Source organism: Lontra canadensis, unplaced genomic scaffold, assembly GCF_010015895.1.
Source record: "Lontra canadensis isolate GAN:19392208 unplaced genomic scaffold, GSC_riverotter_1.0 scaffold6, whole genome shotgun sequence".
Classification (NCBI taxonomy): domain Eukaryota; kingdom Metazoa; phylum Chordata; class Mammalia; order Carnivora; family Mustelidae; genus Lontra; species Lontra canadensis.
Window position 1 is genome coordinate 25,459,396 of NW_022631000.1, and position 13,063 is coordinate 25,472,458.

A 13,063-nucleotide genomic window follows, 5' to 3' on the forward strand; every position below is an offset into this window, starting at 1 on the left:
TTTATAAATATCTAGTCTCTTAATTTTAAATGTTCATCCAAAAGACAGTTTAGAATACATATTCCCATGGAAGAAATGTTATAAATTGTTTCCAAATTAATTCACAAAAACCTATCTAAATAACACAAGGGATTATTTGGAGGTATTGGAAATGTTCTAAAGGGCATCTGGGTGGCTCAATTGGTTAAGCAACCAACTCTTTTTTTGCCTCAGGTCATAATCTCAGGGTTGTAAAATCAAGCCCTGCATTGGGCTCTGTGCTGGGTATGGAGCCTGCTTAAGATTCTCCGTCTCAGAGTACCTGGGTGTCTCAGTTGGTTAAGTGCCTATCTTCGGCTCAGGTCATGATCTCGGGGTCCCGGAACTAAGTCCCCCATTGGGCTCTGTGTTCACTGGGGAGCCTGATTCTCCTTCTCCCTCTGCTGCTCCCTCTGCTTGTGTTCTCTCACTCTCACTTTTTTTTAAAAAAAAAAAAGACTCTCTTTTCCTCTGCCTCTGCCCTCTCCCCCCAAATAAATAAATCCTACTGTTGTCTTTTTTGTTAAGCTGAATCTTAACATATCACCTGAATAAACAAATGAAACCTCAAGCAGTTTTCAGATATCTCAAAGTACCCTTTTCTTAAAGAGAAACAAATGGCATCTTATTACATCAGCTTCTCCCAAGGCTAAATCTTAGATTGTGAGTGGTGGTGGGAGGAGGTGGAATGTGGCAGGAGGGTAAAGGTAGAGGTTAAGAGGTTCTTCTGAAAACACAACAGGAGTCTTGGGTGTCTAAAACCATTACTGGCACATACATAGTAACTTTCACAAGCAGAATTTGCCTTAAAGTCAAGATCAAAATGTACATGTGGCAAGTGCTAGCTCACCAAAATGGTTGTTTGAAATCCATAGTAATTTTAAAACAAAACATACTTAATATTTCATCTGAACAGTTATTATGAGCTTTCTACTCTTTTTCCAAGGACAAAAAATATATAATAATAGATTCTGCAGAAAAATTCCCAGTACGCAAGCTGATAACAGCTATCCCACATTTCATGTTACAAGAACAGGTTAGCTATAAGCAGAACTTTATTTCCTTCCTGGTAGACATTAGGGAAATTCTAAAGAAGCAAGTATACAGAGCCTCTCAACTTTTAATGGTTGATGGCACCAGGACTTCACTATGTCTATTTTCATTTCAAAATTTATGCCTTTCTTATTTATATATCTGCATAAATTATGGTTTTGGATTTTCAAATTGAGGGAGAGATATAGTATATGTGCTGCCAAAGCGAGCACAGAAATTGAGGGAGAGATATAAAAAAACTGTCCTAAGTTACAGAGGAAAGTGCACGGGGATTTGAAATGAGCAATCAATGACCAAAAAATAAAAATAAAAAGACAGAAAAAAATGGAAGAAAGAAGGTAGCAACCACTAATAACTCATGACAACTTGACATTATAAAAACTTGTAGAAAGAAGGTAAAGAAGTACAATGGACACTTGAAATGAAGTAGAAGGAAAGTAAAACAATATGCAAAAAGATATTCACAAATTGGAAAGGCTTTTCTTTTTAAAAATGGGCTTTCTCATTTCTCAGTTATAGCTTTTCATGATCTGTTTCTTTCTGGTTGACCAGGATCCACTGAGTTATTCTCCTCAACAGAAAAGCTCAACATGATCTTTCTTCTACCTCAAGTTAGGACTAAAATATGAATTTCATAAAAATGTTAGCTCATGCCATGTTTTCTCATTGTTGCTTATAGTAACTCAACAGATTCAATCCATTACATAATTATATCAGACCATGGTTTTATAATCATGAGTAAAATCTACTTTTTAAACAATAATTCCTTGTGAATAAAATAATTTAATATATAATCTGCAAATATGAATTTTGACACTTTTTAAAAATAATTTCATGTAAACTTAAAAATCTAGAGTATTTCTCTTACCATTCAGTAAACAAAATAACCAAATCCTCTTGATTGGCATAATGTTCCATGACTTCTTTCATTAATCTCACTTTCTGGCCCCCTCCAATACTATTAATTCCATCACCACCTCTCCACTCTTCTCCTTGACCAAGGACCTATAAATGAAATCAACATTTATCACTGAGTAAAACTCAAGTGATTACAGTAACATAAAAGCGAGAAGTCATTAACAACTTGTAGAGTATGATATAGTATCCACTCTTTCAACATTTTACTCACGAAATCACGATGCTACAGAGAAAAACACTTGATGCACAGGTCAGGTCATGATTCTTCAATGTTACCCACCCCATAAAACGCCATTCCCAATTTTACCATTTCAAAAGGAGAGTCTAATCTAAGGAGATCAAGGGGTGTGTGGGGGGGCACAGACAGTATTTCTCATATCTTATTTTTAATTTGTTCAGATAAAATAAAAAAGAAAATACAGAAATTTCCATAACACTTTTCAATCTGGCAGGAAATCCGTATGATGAACACTGAAAGCTCAGTAACTACTGGACAGGGCCCTTGGATGATTTTCCTACTGAACCATTATGGGTCATTCAAGGAAAGACAGAGGTCCAATGTCACCTACTTTACCTTACAAACCTTAAACTCCCATAACCCTCAAAAGCTTCATAATTTATCAATGCAAGAAACTGCCTGAGCACAGTTAATCAAAGCTAAACTTGCAGCTGTTCTCCTCACTGTTTGCCTTAGGCTCAGCAGTTGGCTTCCACTTTGGAAACGCATGGTAACACTGGGCTGCTTCCATAGTTTGGTGATTATAAATAATGCTGCTATAAACATAGAGGGGCATGTATCCCTTGAATTGGTGTTTTTATATTTGGGGGGTAAAAATCCCATAGTGCAATTACCAGGTCATAGGGTAGTTCTAGTCTTAACTTTTTGAGGAAACTCCGTACTGTTTTCCACAGCAGCTGCACCAGTTTGCATTCCCACCAGCAGTGCAAGAGGGTTTCTTTTTCTCCACATCCTTGCCAACACTTCCTTTCCCTTGTGTTTTTGATTTTTGCCATTCTGACAGGTGTGATGTGATACCTCATTGTAGTTTTGATTTGCATTTCCCTGATAATGAGTGATGTTGAGCATCTTTTCATGTATCTGTTGGTCATCTGGATGCCTTCTTTGGAGAAATGTCTGTTCATGTCTTCTGCCTATTTTTTTAAATTGGATTATTTGTTTTTTGAGTATTAAGTTGTATCAGTTCTTCATATATTTTGGATACTAACTCTTTATTGGATATATCATTTGCAAATATCTTCTCCCACTCAGTAGGTTACCTTTAAGTTATGTTGCTTATTAGAAAATAAATACTATTAGCTCCAACATCACTAAACCCTGAACCAAATATAAACCTGGCTGGCAAAGCCCATGGGGCTCCTAGCCTCAGATCTCTAGTTGTTACTTGATCACCATCTCTACTGCAGGTTGGAGATAAACACTACCAAGAAAACTCAAAATTGATGTGGATCTGGATTCATATTGGGGCTAGTCTAGGAGAATTATTAGTCTAGTAGAATTGTTACTTTTTGTCCTAAAAACTGCCCTCCTATAATTCTGTGATTTGTTATACTTCCACTCCAAAACCCTTCTGGATTTCTCCAATATCACAGTAATACCAGACCCAGCCACATGCAAAAGCCTACTCTGCGCAGTGCACCACGCTAAGCTCTATTCTCTATTTTCTTTCCACTCTATCAGTGTGTTAAACTTTAGTATGAATCAGAATCACACAGAGGGTCTGTTAAAACACAGACTGCTTTGGGGTGCCTTGGTGGCACAGTCTGTTGGATGTCTGACTCTTGGTTTCAGCTCAAGTCATGATCCCAGCCAGAGTCATGGGATTGAGCCCAACATCAGGCTCTGTGCTTAGTGAAGAGTCTGCTTGAGATTCTCCCTGTGCTCCTCCCACTCATGACCTCTCTCTCTCAAATAAATATTTAAAAAAATATAGGATCCTACTGTCTCTGACAGGGTCCTGCTGCTAGAGTTTGTGATTCAGTAGGTCTGATGTCAGCCTTGAGAATCTCCTTTCTAACAATTCTCCAGATGGTGGTGATGCTGGTGGTCTGTAGTCCACACTTTAAGAACTATTACATTTCAAGACTGGGAAGACAGCAAGAGTCACTCAAATGGGCTGGTTCCAAGATCTGACATTTCATAGCTATACACCCTAGGGCAAGTTTTCCTTACCTAGAAATTAAGTAATATCTAGCTTATATGGTTTCAACAGAATACAATATATAAAGTTCCAAACAGCTTCACATATAAGGAATATCCCACACTCTCCCCAGTCCAAACTCTAAAGACTTCCCCCCCTTAACTGGATTTCAGCATTATTACTCTGATTTCACTGTTACTTCCATATGCCTCCTATCAGTACATACTACTATATTTTTCCTCTATCCTAACAAACTTCTAACCTATTTCTCATTTATTCCACATTAAACATCTGGTTGTTAACACTAGATCTCTTTTCCAGCAGAGTTTAGCCTCCTTAATAGCTGCTCTATATTAACATTTGTACCTCGTCTCCCAGGGGTTATGTAAGTGAATACCACCTTATTTCTACATTACATACTAAAACAGCTCAGGTTTTCCCTAAGAAAAATGATCTTCTGCTCTTTTTTTTTTTTAAGTTGTTTTTTGTTTGGTTGGTTGGTTTTAGGTTGGTTGGTTTTTGGGGGGAGGTGTGTAAATGTGTTCAGTTTGTTGGTTAGTTGGCTGGTTTGTTTTCTTACTTGGGATACCTCCCCATCCACCTCTTACTTGTGAAAAGACTTGGCTGACAGATCCTCATTTCTATAAAAAAATATGTAAGTAAATAAAAAAGGCAGGCCTTTCACACTCAGTTTACTAGTTCTACTAAAGTCCCCAGATTTCCTCTGATCATTTATCAATGAGATATTCTCCTGGAGGTCAGTCTTCTAAAAAACATTTTTATACTTTTATAACATTCCCAAACTCCTCTAAAACAAACAACAGGAAGAACAACTCTCAATAATGGGACAGAAAAGCTATTCTCCTCACAGCCATGTTTCTAATTCTCTATAGACAAAGAAACAGACTATGACAGACACACCCATTACAGAAAAAAATCCTTCAAAGTAAATGAAAAACATTACTGTCAAATCTGTTATGCTGTGCTTATATATGACCCCTCAAAAGAAACATATATATATAACCATATTTTTATGTTGTTTTATATAATGTGTTTATATAAAGCATTATCAAATATGAAGAAATTATTATCTAAGTGGCACAGTATTAATAAGGTCAAAGTATACATGTAAGACAATCAACTATATACATGAACTCAATAACTATGTAACCAAATTTCAACTCCCTTGTGTGGATTGCAGATTGGGGTGGTGGTATTGTTACTGTTATGAAAAAATGTACTTTAGTCATATGTTCTAACATCTTCATGAATTAAAAGATATACCGTACCTTCACAGTATAATTGAAGTATTTGGCAGACTGCATAAATCGATGGAATCCATCACTTTCTTTCGTTGCTACAGTTATGACTAATAATTTATCTGCAAAGACAGAAGGGCTTACATAAGATGGTTTACCAAGAGTTTAAATGATCCCACTTTACAACCTACAATAGTGATTAGAGTCCTCACTAAACCTACCCGCCTACCTCCTGTTAGTTTTTGTAATGAACTCTTAAAAGCCACAGCAACATTGACATCACAGTCAGTACATCGTTTTTTTAACAAATAAAGGAAACCAAATCAGCACTGCTCTAGTAAATACACAGATTTTAGTCACCATTTTATAAAGGATGATGATTATTTTCTATCCAACATAAAACCACTTCTTAGTAGGAGTAGGTAGATTTAAGAAATCATCTCAAAATATCCATAAAAGCTATTAAGGAGAATCTTTATCAGGAAAAGGCACATTGGAAAATATACAAAGGAAGCAAGTACATTAGCAGATATCAAAAGTGCTGGGACATTTCTTTTAACCATAGGACATGGAAGGACCCATGGACTAAGAAAGCAAAAATTAACATCTTTTCAACATTCTAGGCACTGAGCTGTATTGCTTGATTCTCACTTGCCTGTTACCATAACCAAAAATCCACAAATTCATAAATGTCTTCTAAGTAAAAGGCAATTATTGGAAATAGCATTAATGCATTAAAGAATTTAATTAGAGGGGTGCCTGAGTGGCTCAGTGGTTTAAAGCCTCTGCCTTCAGCTCAGGTCAAGATCCCAGGGTCCTGGGATCAAGCCCTGCATCAGGGTCTCTGCTCAGCAGGGAGCCTGCTTCCCCCTCTCTCTCTGCCTGCCTCTCTGCCTGCTTGTGATCTCTGTCTGTCCAATAAATAAATAAAATCTAAAAAAAAAAAGAATTTAATTATAAATAATTCCACATAATCTAAATAATTTTCCATCAATTTTTTAAAATAAACAAAACAATATAATATATAGGTGCAATACATATAAAGAAATAGCAGACTCAAACATCCATTAGTCAACCAAAATAAGAAAACATTTCCATAGAGATAAATATCAATATTCTTAGGTTTTTTTTTCCTGGAAAAAGGTGTATCTCACATAATTTTCACCATTATGAGAAAAAAATTCAAGGAAAAATAAGTTATTTTCATAAAGCTGTCAGTGCCCAAATGAATATATTTTAAGAGTACTTTTTAAACTAACCATTCTTTTTTAAAAAACAAAATTTCATTTGTAAAATTTCAAAGAAGGCTTAACTGATTGAAAAAATGTGATATACTACCATTCACAATGAATTTTGAAAGAGAATACCAGATTTTTTGTAAATATTTTATACATAAATCGTAAGAATTATCCATAAGCTTAGATTTTGGTCAGATGGATTTTTGATACTTACTATTTTCAGTATGAAATTTACAGCAAGGATTTCAACATCCTTAATAGGAAAAGTAATGTTGGCCAGACCACTGAGTAGACAGAAATGTTACCAAATCCAATGACTCAGAAGGCAAAATTAAAAATGTGTAGTCTGACTATGTCTGGCAATCTTTTGCCAAATAAAGACTACTGTTGTTTTACTATTGTTTCTAATTACAAAACAAAAACAAAAAAACATCAAAAACAAATAATGAATTAGTAATTTTGTTAAAGAAAGTCATGTTTAATAGCATTACATATAAACATGTTTCCTCTGACCTGTTATTCAGTATCATTGCTATGATGAGAAGTAAATCTTACTCAATCGGGAGCAATAAAACAAAGTGTTGACATGTACCACTCATAAGTTTTCACCAATCAATTCAAGAGTCTAACTTGGTCACCATTTATGAAGTATCCTATCAAAACTTTAACATAAATTTGATACATACTTGATTTCACAATTGACTAAGGAATCAGTGGCAAAAGGGAAAAAGAATGGAAGGGAAACTAATATAGTATATTAATAGAATTAAGAGATAATTCAACCAAAGTAAACCATGGAGTTTAGTTCTAATTTAAAAAACTAACTGCAGAAAGGTATTTTTGAGAAAATTAGGGAAATCTGAACACTAATTGGATATTTGTTGTCTAGGAAATTACTGTTACCTTTTTATTGTGCTAATAGCATTGATTTTTTAAAAAGTCCTCATAATTTTGAGACACATATTAAGTATTTACCCAAAGAAATAATATACAGTATTTACAGTTTGTTTTAAAATTGTCTGAGGTTGAGAAGAGGCAATGAAGGGGGAGGATAAAGATTAAATAAGACTGGCCATATGTGATGACTGTTAAAACTGGATCCTTTTGTATATGTTTGGAAATTCCTACAATTAAAGAGAGTTCAAATTTATACACAATCCCTAATCTTCCAATCAGAAAAATCACAGAAAAATATTCAACATGAAACTCTTAACCATTTAAATAAGTAAAAACAAGGAAGAAACAGCAGAAATAGTCTAACCAAAAAAATTGTAATTTAATAAACTACTATTAGTACTTCACTCAATTCATGCACCACAACCAAAATGATAATGTGAGATGATGGAGGAAGGAAATGGGCTTGAATAAGGGGTACCCATCAACCATTACCGAAACCAATCTATAATGGTGTCAAAGAAAAGGCAAATGGAAGTTTAACTGTGATCAAATGTAACCTCTATTGCCACGGTCTGGTCCTATCATAAAATAGATTAATACCGCTTGCATGAGGAAGAAACACATAATGCATCTATAAAGTGTGGCAGATTAGAACCACCACTTATCAATGAAAATTCACACCATGGCAAAAAACAAACAAACAAACAAAAACTTCTGTAATCATCTTTACAATCCCCCAAATGCCTGTCATTCTAGAAAGATTTAGTAAATATGAAGTGGCAAAATATATAGCTCTCTATAAAAATTCAGATGAATATCAGAATTTCTTAAGAAACCAAGAAGTCAGTTTATCTAGAAATGCCATCAGTATGCTATATTCTCTCTTACTAATGCAGTTCCGGAGGCAGGAGAAAAACATTGTTAAAGAGGCATTCTTTCTCCAAATAGTTGTTGCTATAAGAGCAGAATTTATCAATATTTAGTGCTGACCTAATTGTTCTTTTCAAAAGCAAACCATAGGTTTTAAAGAGAAAATTTTGTGATAATATACCATCTCCAAATGCTAGACCAGCACATAAAAGTCATCTGAAATTCAATGTCTTAATGACCGTCATCACATTAATTAACTCAGCATTAGCCCTGCTGCTTTTGATCCTACTATGGAAGGATAAATTTATCTTTCCAAGAAACTTTCTCTGCTCAAAGTCAAACCAGTCCTCAATTTTTAAAATTTGCAGATAGCAAGAAAAATAATTCTAAAACAGGAACTATGAGTATACTATTCTCTCTGCAACTAACTCATTTTATGACCAGATATGTCAATGACTCTCAACCTTCTACTGAAAGAACATTATCGTATCTTCTTAGTAATGGTTAGCATAGTGCAGGGACTAGCAAGCTTTCACGGTAAAAGGCCTAAAAGCAAATATTTTAGGTTTTGTGGACCATATATAATCTCTGTCGTGATTCTTCTTTATATTTATTCTTTTTTTTAAATGCTTTAAAAAAATTTTTTTAATTATTAATTTTTTTGGCTCTCTTTACAAAAACAGTGGGTCAGATTTGACCTAAGAATCATAGTTTGCCACTGGGGTTGCCCAAATGAATCTTAAGATAAATACTTGGGTTCAAATCCCAGCTCTTCCATTTATTTGTTAGAAATTGGTCAGCTCTGTGTGTCTCCAACTATGCCTCATCTATAATATATATGTAATAATAGCACCTCCTGCCTGATAGGTTTGTTGTGAGAATTAGATTAGTTAATATATACAAAGTGGCTGACACTGTGAAGTCTACATACATCTACATAGATAGTATCCTCTTATTTCTACTCAACAAATGCATGGATAAGGTAGGTTTTAGTTGTGCAAATCTCAGCAGGTTATAACTCCACCTCTAACCAGGGTTACACACTCAAGAATCTGATATCCCTTCCAACTCTCAAGATTTTATGGTGCTAGTAATGATTGAAACACACAAACACAGAAACCCAACCTCTGTAAAAACAGTTTAGCTTGAAGCTATTTATTCAAATAGTTCAGCAAGAAAATGCAGATATGACTTCTCAAATATTTACATTTCTCCCCATCTCCAAGGAGGCTATAACACTAACTCAAATTATGGCCATCAGTAGCCCAGGCTTCTGCAACAGTCTCCTAAACCCACTTAACCCACATCAGTCATAGCTCTGCAAAGCAGCCAGAGTGATCTTTTCAAAACACTCACTGCTAAACACCCTTAAATGGCTTTCCATTGCTCTTAGGATGGTGCCTAAGTGTGGTCTTTGACAGTGGCCCTCTCTAATGTCATCCACTACCGCTCTCTCCTTTTCTTCTCTCTGTTCCAACTGCCCTGGCTGTTTTTGACCCTCCAACAACACCTACTCCTTCCCACCTAAAGAGAAGAGCCTATACAACATCATTATCTAATTCCCCTCCTGACCTCTTGATAGAGTCACTCCCTATTGAAATTTCAGATTCTCACAATGGGCTATTTCCTTAGGGAGACTGTCCCTGACTGCCTCACTTTCAAGGCACTTACCACAAATTGTGTATTAATATTCACAATTATTATTTGAGATTAAAGTCTTTCCCCCCAGCTAGACTATAAATGTCTTACAGGATGTCTTTTTCTCAACACTACACATCTAAGTTATATCAGTGTTCAGCATATAGTAGGTTCTTTTTTTTTTTTTTTTAAGATTTTATTTATTTATTTGACAGAGAGAGAGAGAGAGATCACAAGTTGGCAGAGAAACAGGCAGAGAGAGAGGGGGAAGCAGGCTCCCTGCTGCGCAGAGAGCCCGATGTGGGGCTTGATCCCAGGACGCTGGGATCATGACCTGAGCTGAAGGCAGAGGCTTTAACCCACTGAACCACCCAGGCGCCCCTAGCATATAGTAGGTTCTTAATAAACATTTGTTGAATGAGTAGATTTAGGGACAAGTAAATCTATGCTTCATATGTATGTGTATATAAAATAATGTGTTCTCAACAAAAGCCCTATGTCATTAGCTTTATTATCTCCAACTCACACATGAAGAAAGTAAGGTTTAAATAAGTTAAACAATTTCACTAAGGTCAACCAACATATTACTCGCAAAGCCAGGAATAGAACTTCAGTTATTTCTCAAAGTACATTTCTTTTCGTTTTTTCACGTGGACTTATTTGCTAGTGAGAAGTTAAGAGACTAGATACAAACTTTGAGTTTTACTACATGTGTAGAAAAGAGAGAACATGGCAAGCCTGAAGCTTTTATTCTTAGAAAGACCTGCATGCAGGGTTGGTCCTTAGCTGCCATCTGGAAAACTGGATATAGGGAGGGTTCCCACCATTCCCAATAGGAATGGTTCACTGTGCCTAAAGTGTAGAAACAATGTACTTATGCTGAACAACTGCTTTCCTTCTAGGAGCTTGGAATTTTGATACAGAGCTTGCCTATATGACCAGCCCCCACTAAAAACCTTGGGCACTGAGTCTCAAATGAGCTTTCCTGATGAATAACATTTCACGTGTGCTGTCACCGTTAGTTGCTAGGGGAATTAAGCAAATCCTGTGTGACGCCACTGGGAAAGGACTGTTGGAAGCTGCATCTGATTTCCCTGGATTGGCTCATGTGCCTTTTCCCTTTGTTGATTTTGCTTAATATCCTTTCACAATAATAAATCACAACAATAAGTATGACTTAAATGCTACATCCTCTTAGTCCTCCTAATGAATGGTAGAATCTGGGGATGGATGGCCTTGAGGATGCCAGACCCAACATGCTTCTAATTACAAGCAGCAAGTCTTCATCTGAAAAAAAGACATTATAGGCCTAATTGGTTATGTGCCTGATAAAGAGATAGGTATTAGGTTTAGGGCTCAAAGGTCACACTACAGAGACAGAAAAGACTCCAGACTCCAAAGAAGAAGTATTTGGTACATAAGACAATCACACTCTGTTCCTTTGCCAAGAGTCATTTTATTTTATTTTTATTATTTCTTTTTAGGATTTCTTTATTTGACAGAGCAAGAGAGATCACAAGGGGGGGGGGGGTGCAGGGGCAGAGGGAGAGGGAGAAGTAGGCTCCCTGCTGACTGAGCAGGGAGCCCAATGAGGGGTTGGATCCCAGGATCCTGGGATCATGATCTGAGCCAAAGACAGATGCTTAACCCTCTGAATCACCCAGGTGCTCCAGAGTCATTTTATTTTAATGTAAATTGTGACCTCATGAATAATGTAGCAGAGTCCACTTCTTTTACATAGGAGGAAACAAGACCTAAAGAGAAAACACTTGTTCAGGATCCTGCAACTCAGTGGTAACCAATCTAGGACTGGACTTCAAGATTCTCAGTTATTTAAAAAACATGGTTTTCCTAGGTCCTATTGAACAATTTTGTTGCTTTCTTAAGTACTGTGTCACCCAAACACTATGATAATTAAACCAAAGCTACAGTGTATAGGTAGCAAACAAATCGTATTCTGTGAAATTCTTGAAAAAAAAAAAAAAAAAAAACCAAAAGAATAATGCCTCAAAAACAACTAATATCAAAAATTCCAACAAAGAAAAAAACCGAAAAGGGGTATGTCAGACATCAAAGAATTCCTTAGAATTTTGTAGGAAAGGGTGGGAAAAAAAGGGAACACTTAAAAAAAAGTAAAAATAAACTTTCAACCACTAATGCTACAAAGGGAACAGCTTCACACATTCGCATTCTTGATGGATGCCTGAGCTTCCACAGCCTACTCTGAACAATGTACAGACCTACAGCAAATCAGGAGATATCTCGTGGGGTAGAGGGGAAGGGCAGTATGTAGGGTGACCTATCACTCCAGTCAGCCCTGAACTAAGAAAGTTCCCAGAGCATGGGGATTTCCGTTTTAAAACTTGGAAAGTCCTGGGGCACCTGGGTGGCCCGATGGATTAAGCATCTGCCTTGGGCTCAAGTCATGATCCCAGGGTCCTGGGATAGAGCTTTCCCGGCCCCCCACCCCCCCAATCTGGCTCTTTGCTCGGCAGGAAGTCTGCTTCTCCCTCTGACTGCCATTCCCCCTGCAGGGCTCATGCTCACACTCGTGCGCGTGCTTTCTCTCTCTCTCTCTCTCTCTCTCTGCCAAATAAATAAATAAAATCTTTAAACACACACACACACACACAATTAAGACAAGACAAAACAAAAACAAAAACACACCTTGGAAAGTCCTGAGCAAATCAGGATGATTTGATCCCTATGGCATTATAAATGCAGTGGGATTAGAGAAGGTGAATATTGCCTGTTATGTATAAAAGACTGAATGACAAACGGTCCAGGAGCCAAATGGTAGGATAGCATCACGTTAAGGATAAACACTTCTAGAACCAGAAGTTTAACCAACACCAGATATCAAGTGAAGCAGGACCAGAGTAAGACCACCAGAGGCATTAGGCACCTAAAAGGTCAAAATCGACAAAGACCACCTGTCACCCTCATAAGTATTTCAAACCATAATATACATTTCTAAACTTTTTTTTTTCAAATAAAAACTTGTACATACACT

General features: G+C 36.4%; 1 protein-coding gene across 2 annotated transcripts in view; it reads right to left on the reverse strand.

Annotated features, from left to right (window-relative positions):
* The window catches only part of PLOD2 (procollagen-lysine,2-oxoglutarate 5-dioxygenase 2), a 94,708-nt gene that overhangs the window by 47,622 nt on the left and 34,023 nt on the right, over positions 1-13,063 (reverse strand). For both annotated transcript variants that reach the window (XM_032852426.1, XM_032852425.1), the window contains exons 2-3: positions 5,438-5,529; positions 1,940-2,076 (exon numbers count right to left, since the gene is read on the reverse strand). In XM_032852426.1, coding sequence (XP_032708317.1) covers positions 1,940-2,076; positions 5,438-5,529 — 229 coding nt within the window. The remainder of the gene's footprint in view (positions 1-1,939; positions 2,077-5,437; positions 5,530-13,063) is intronic.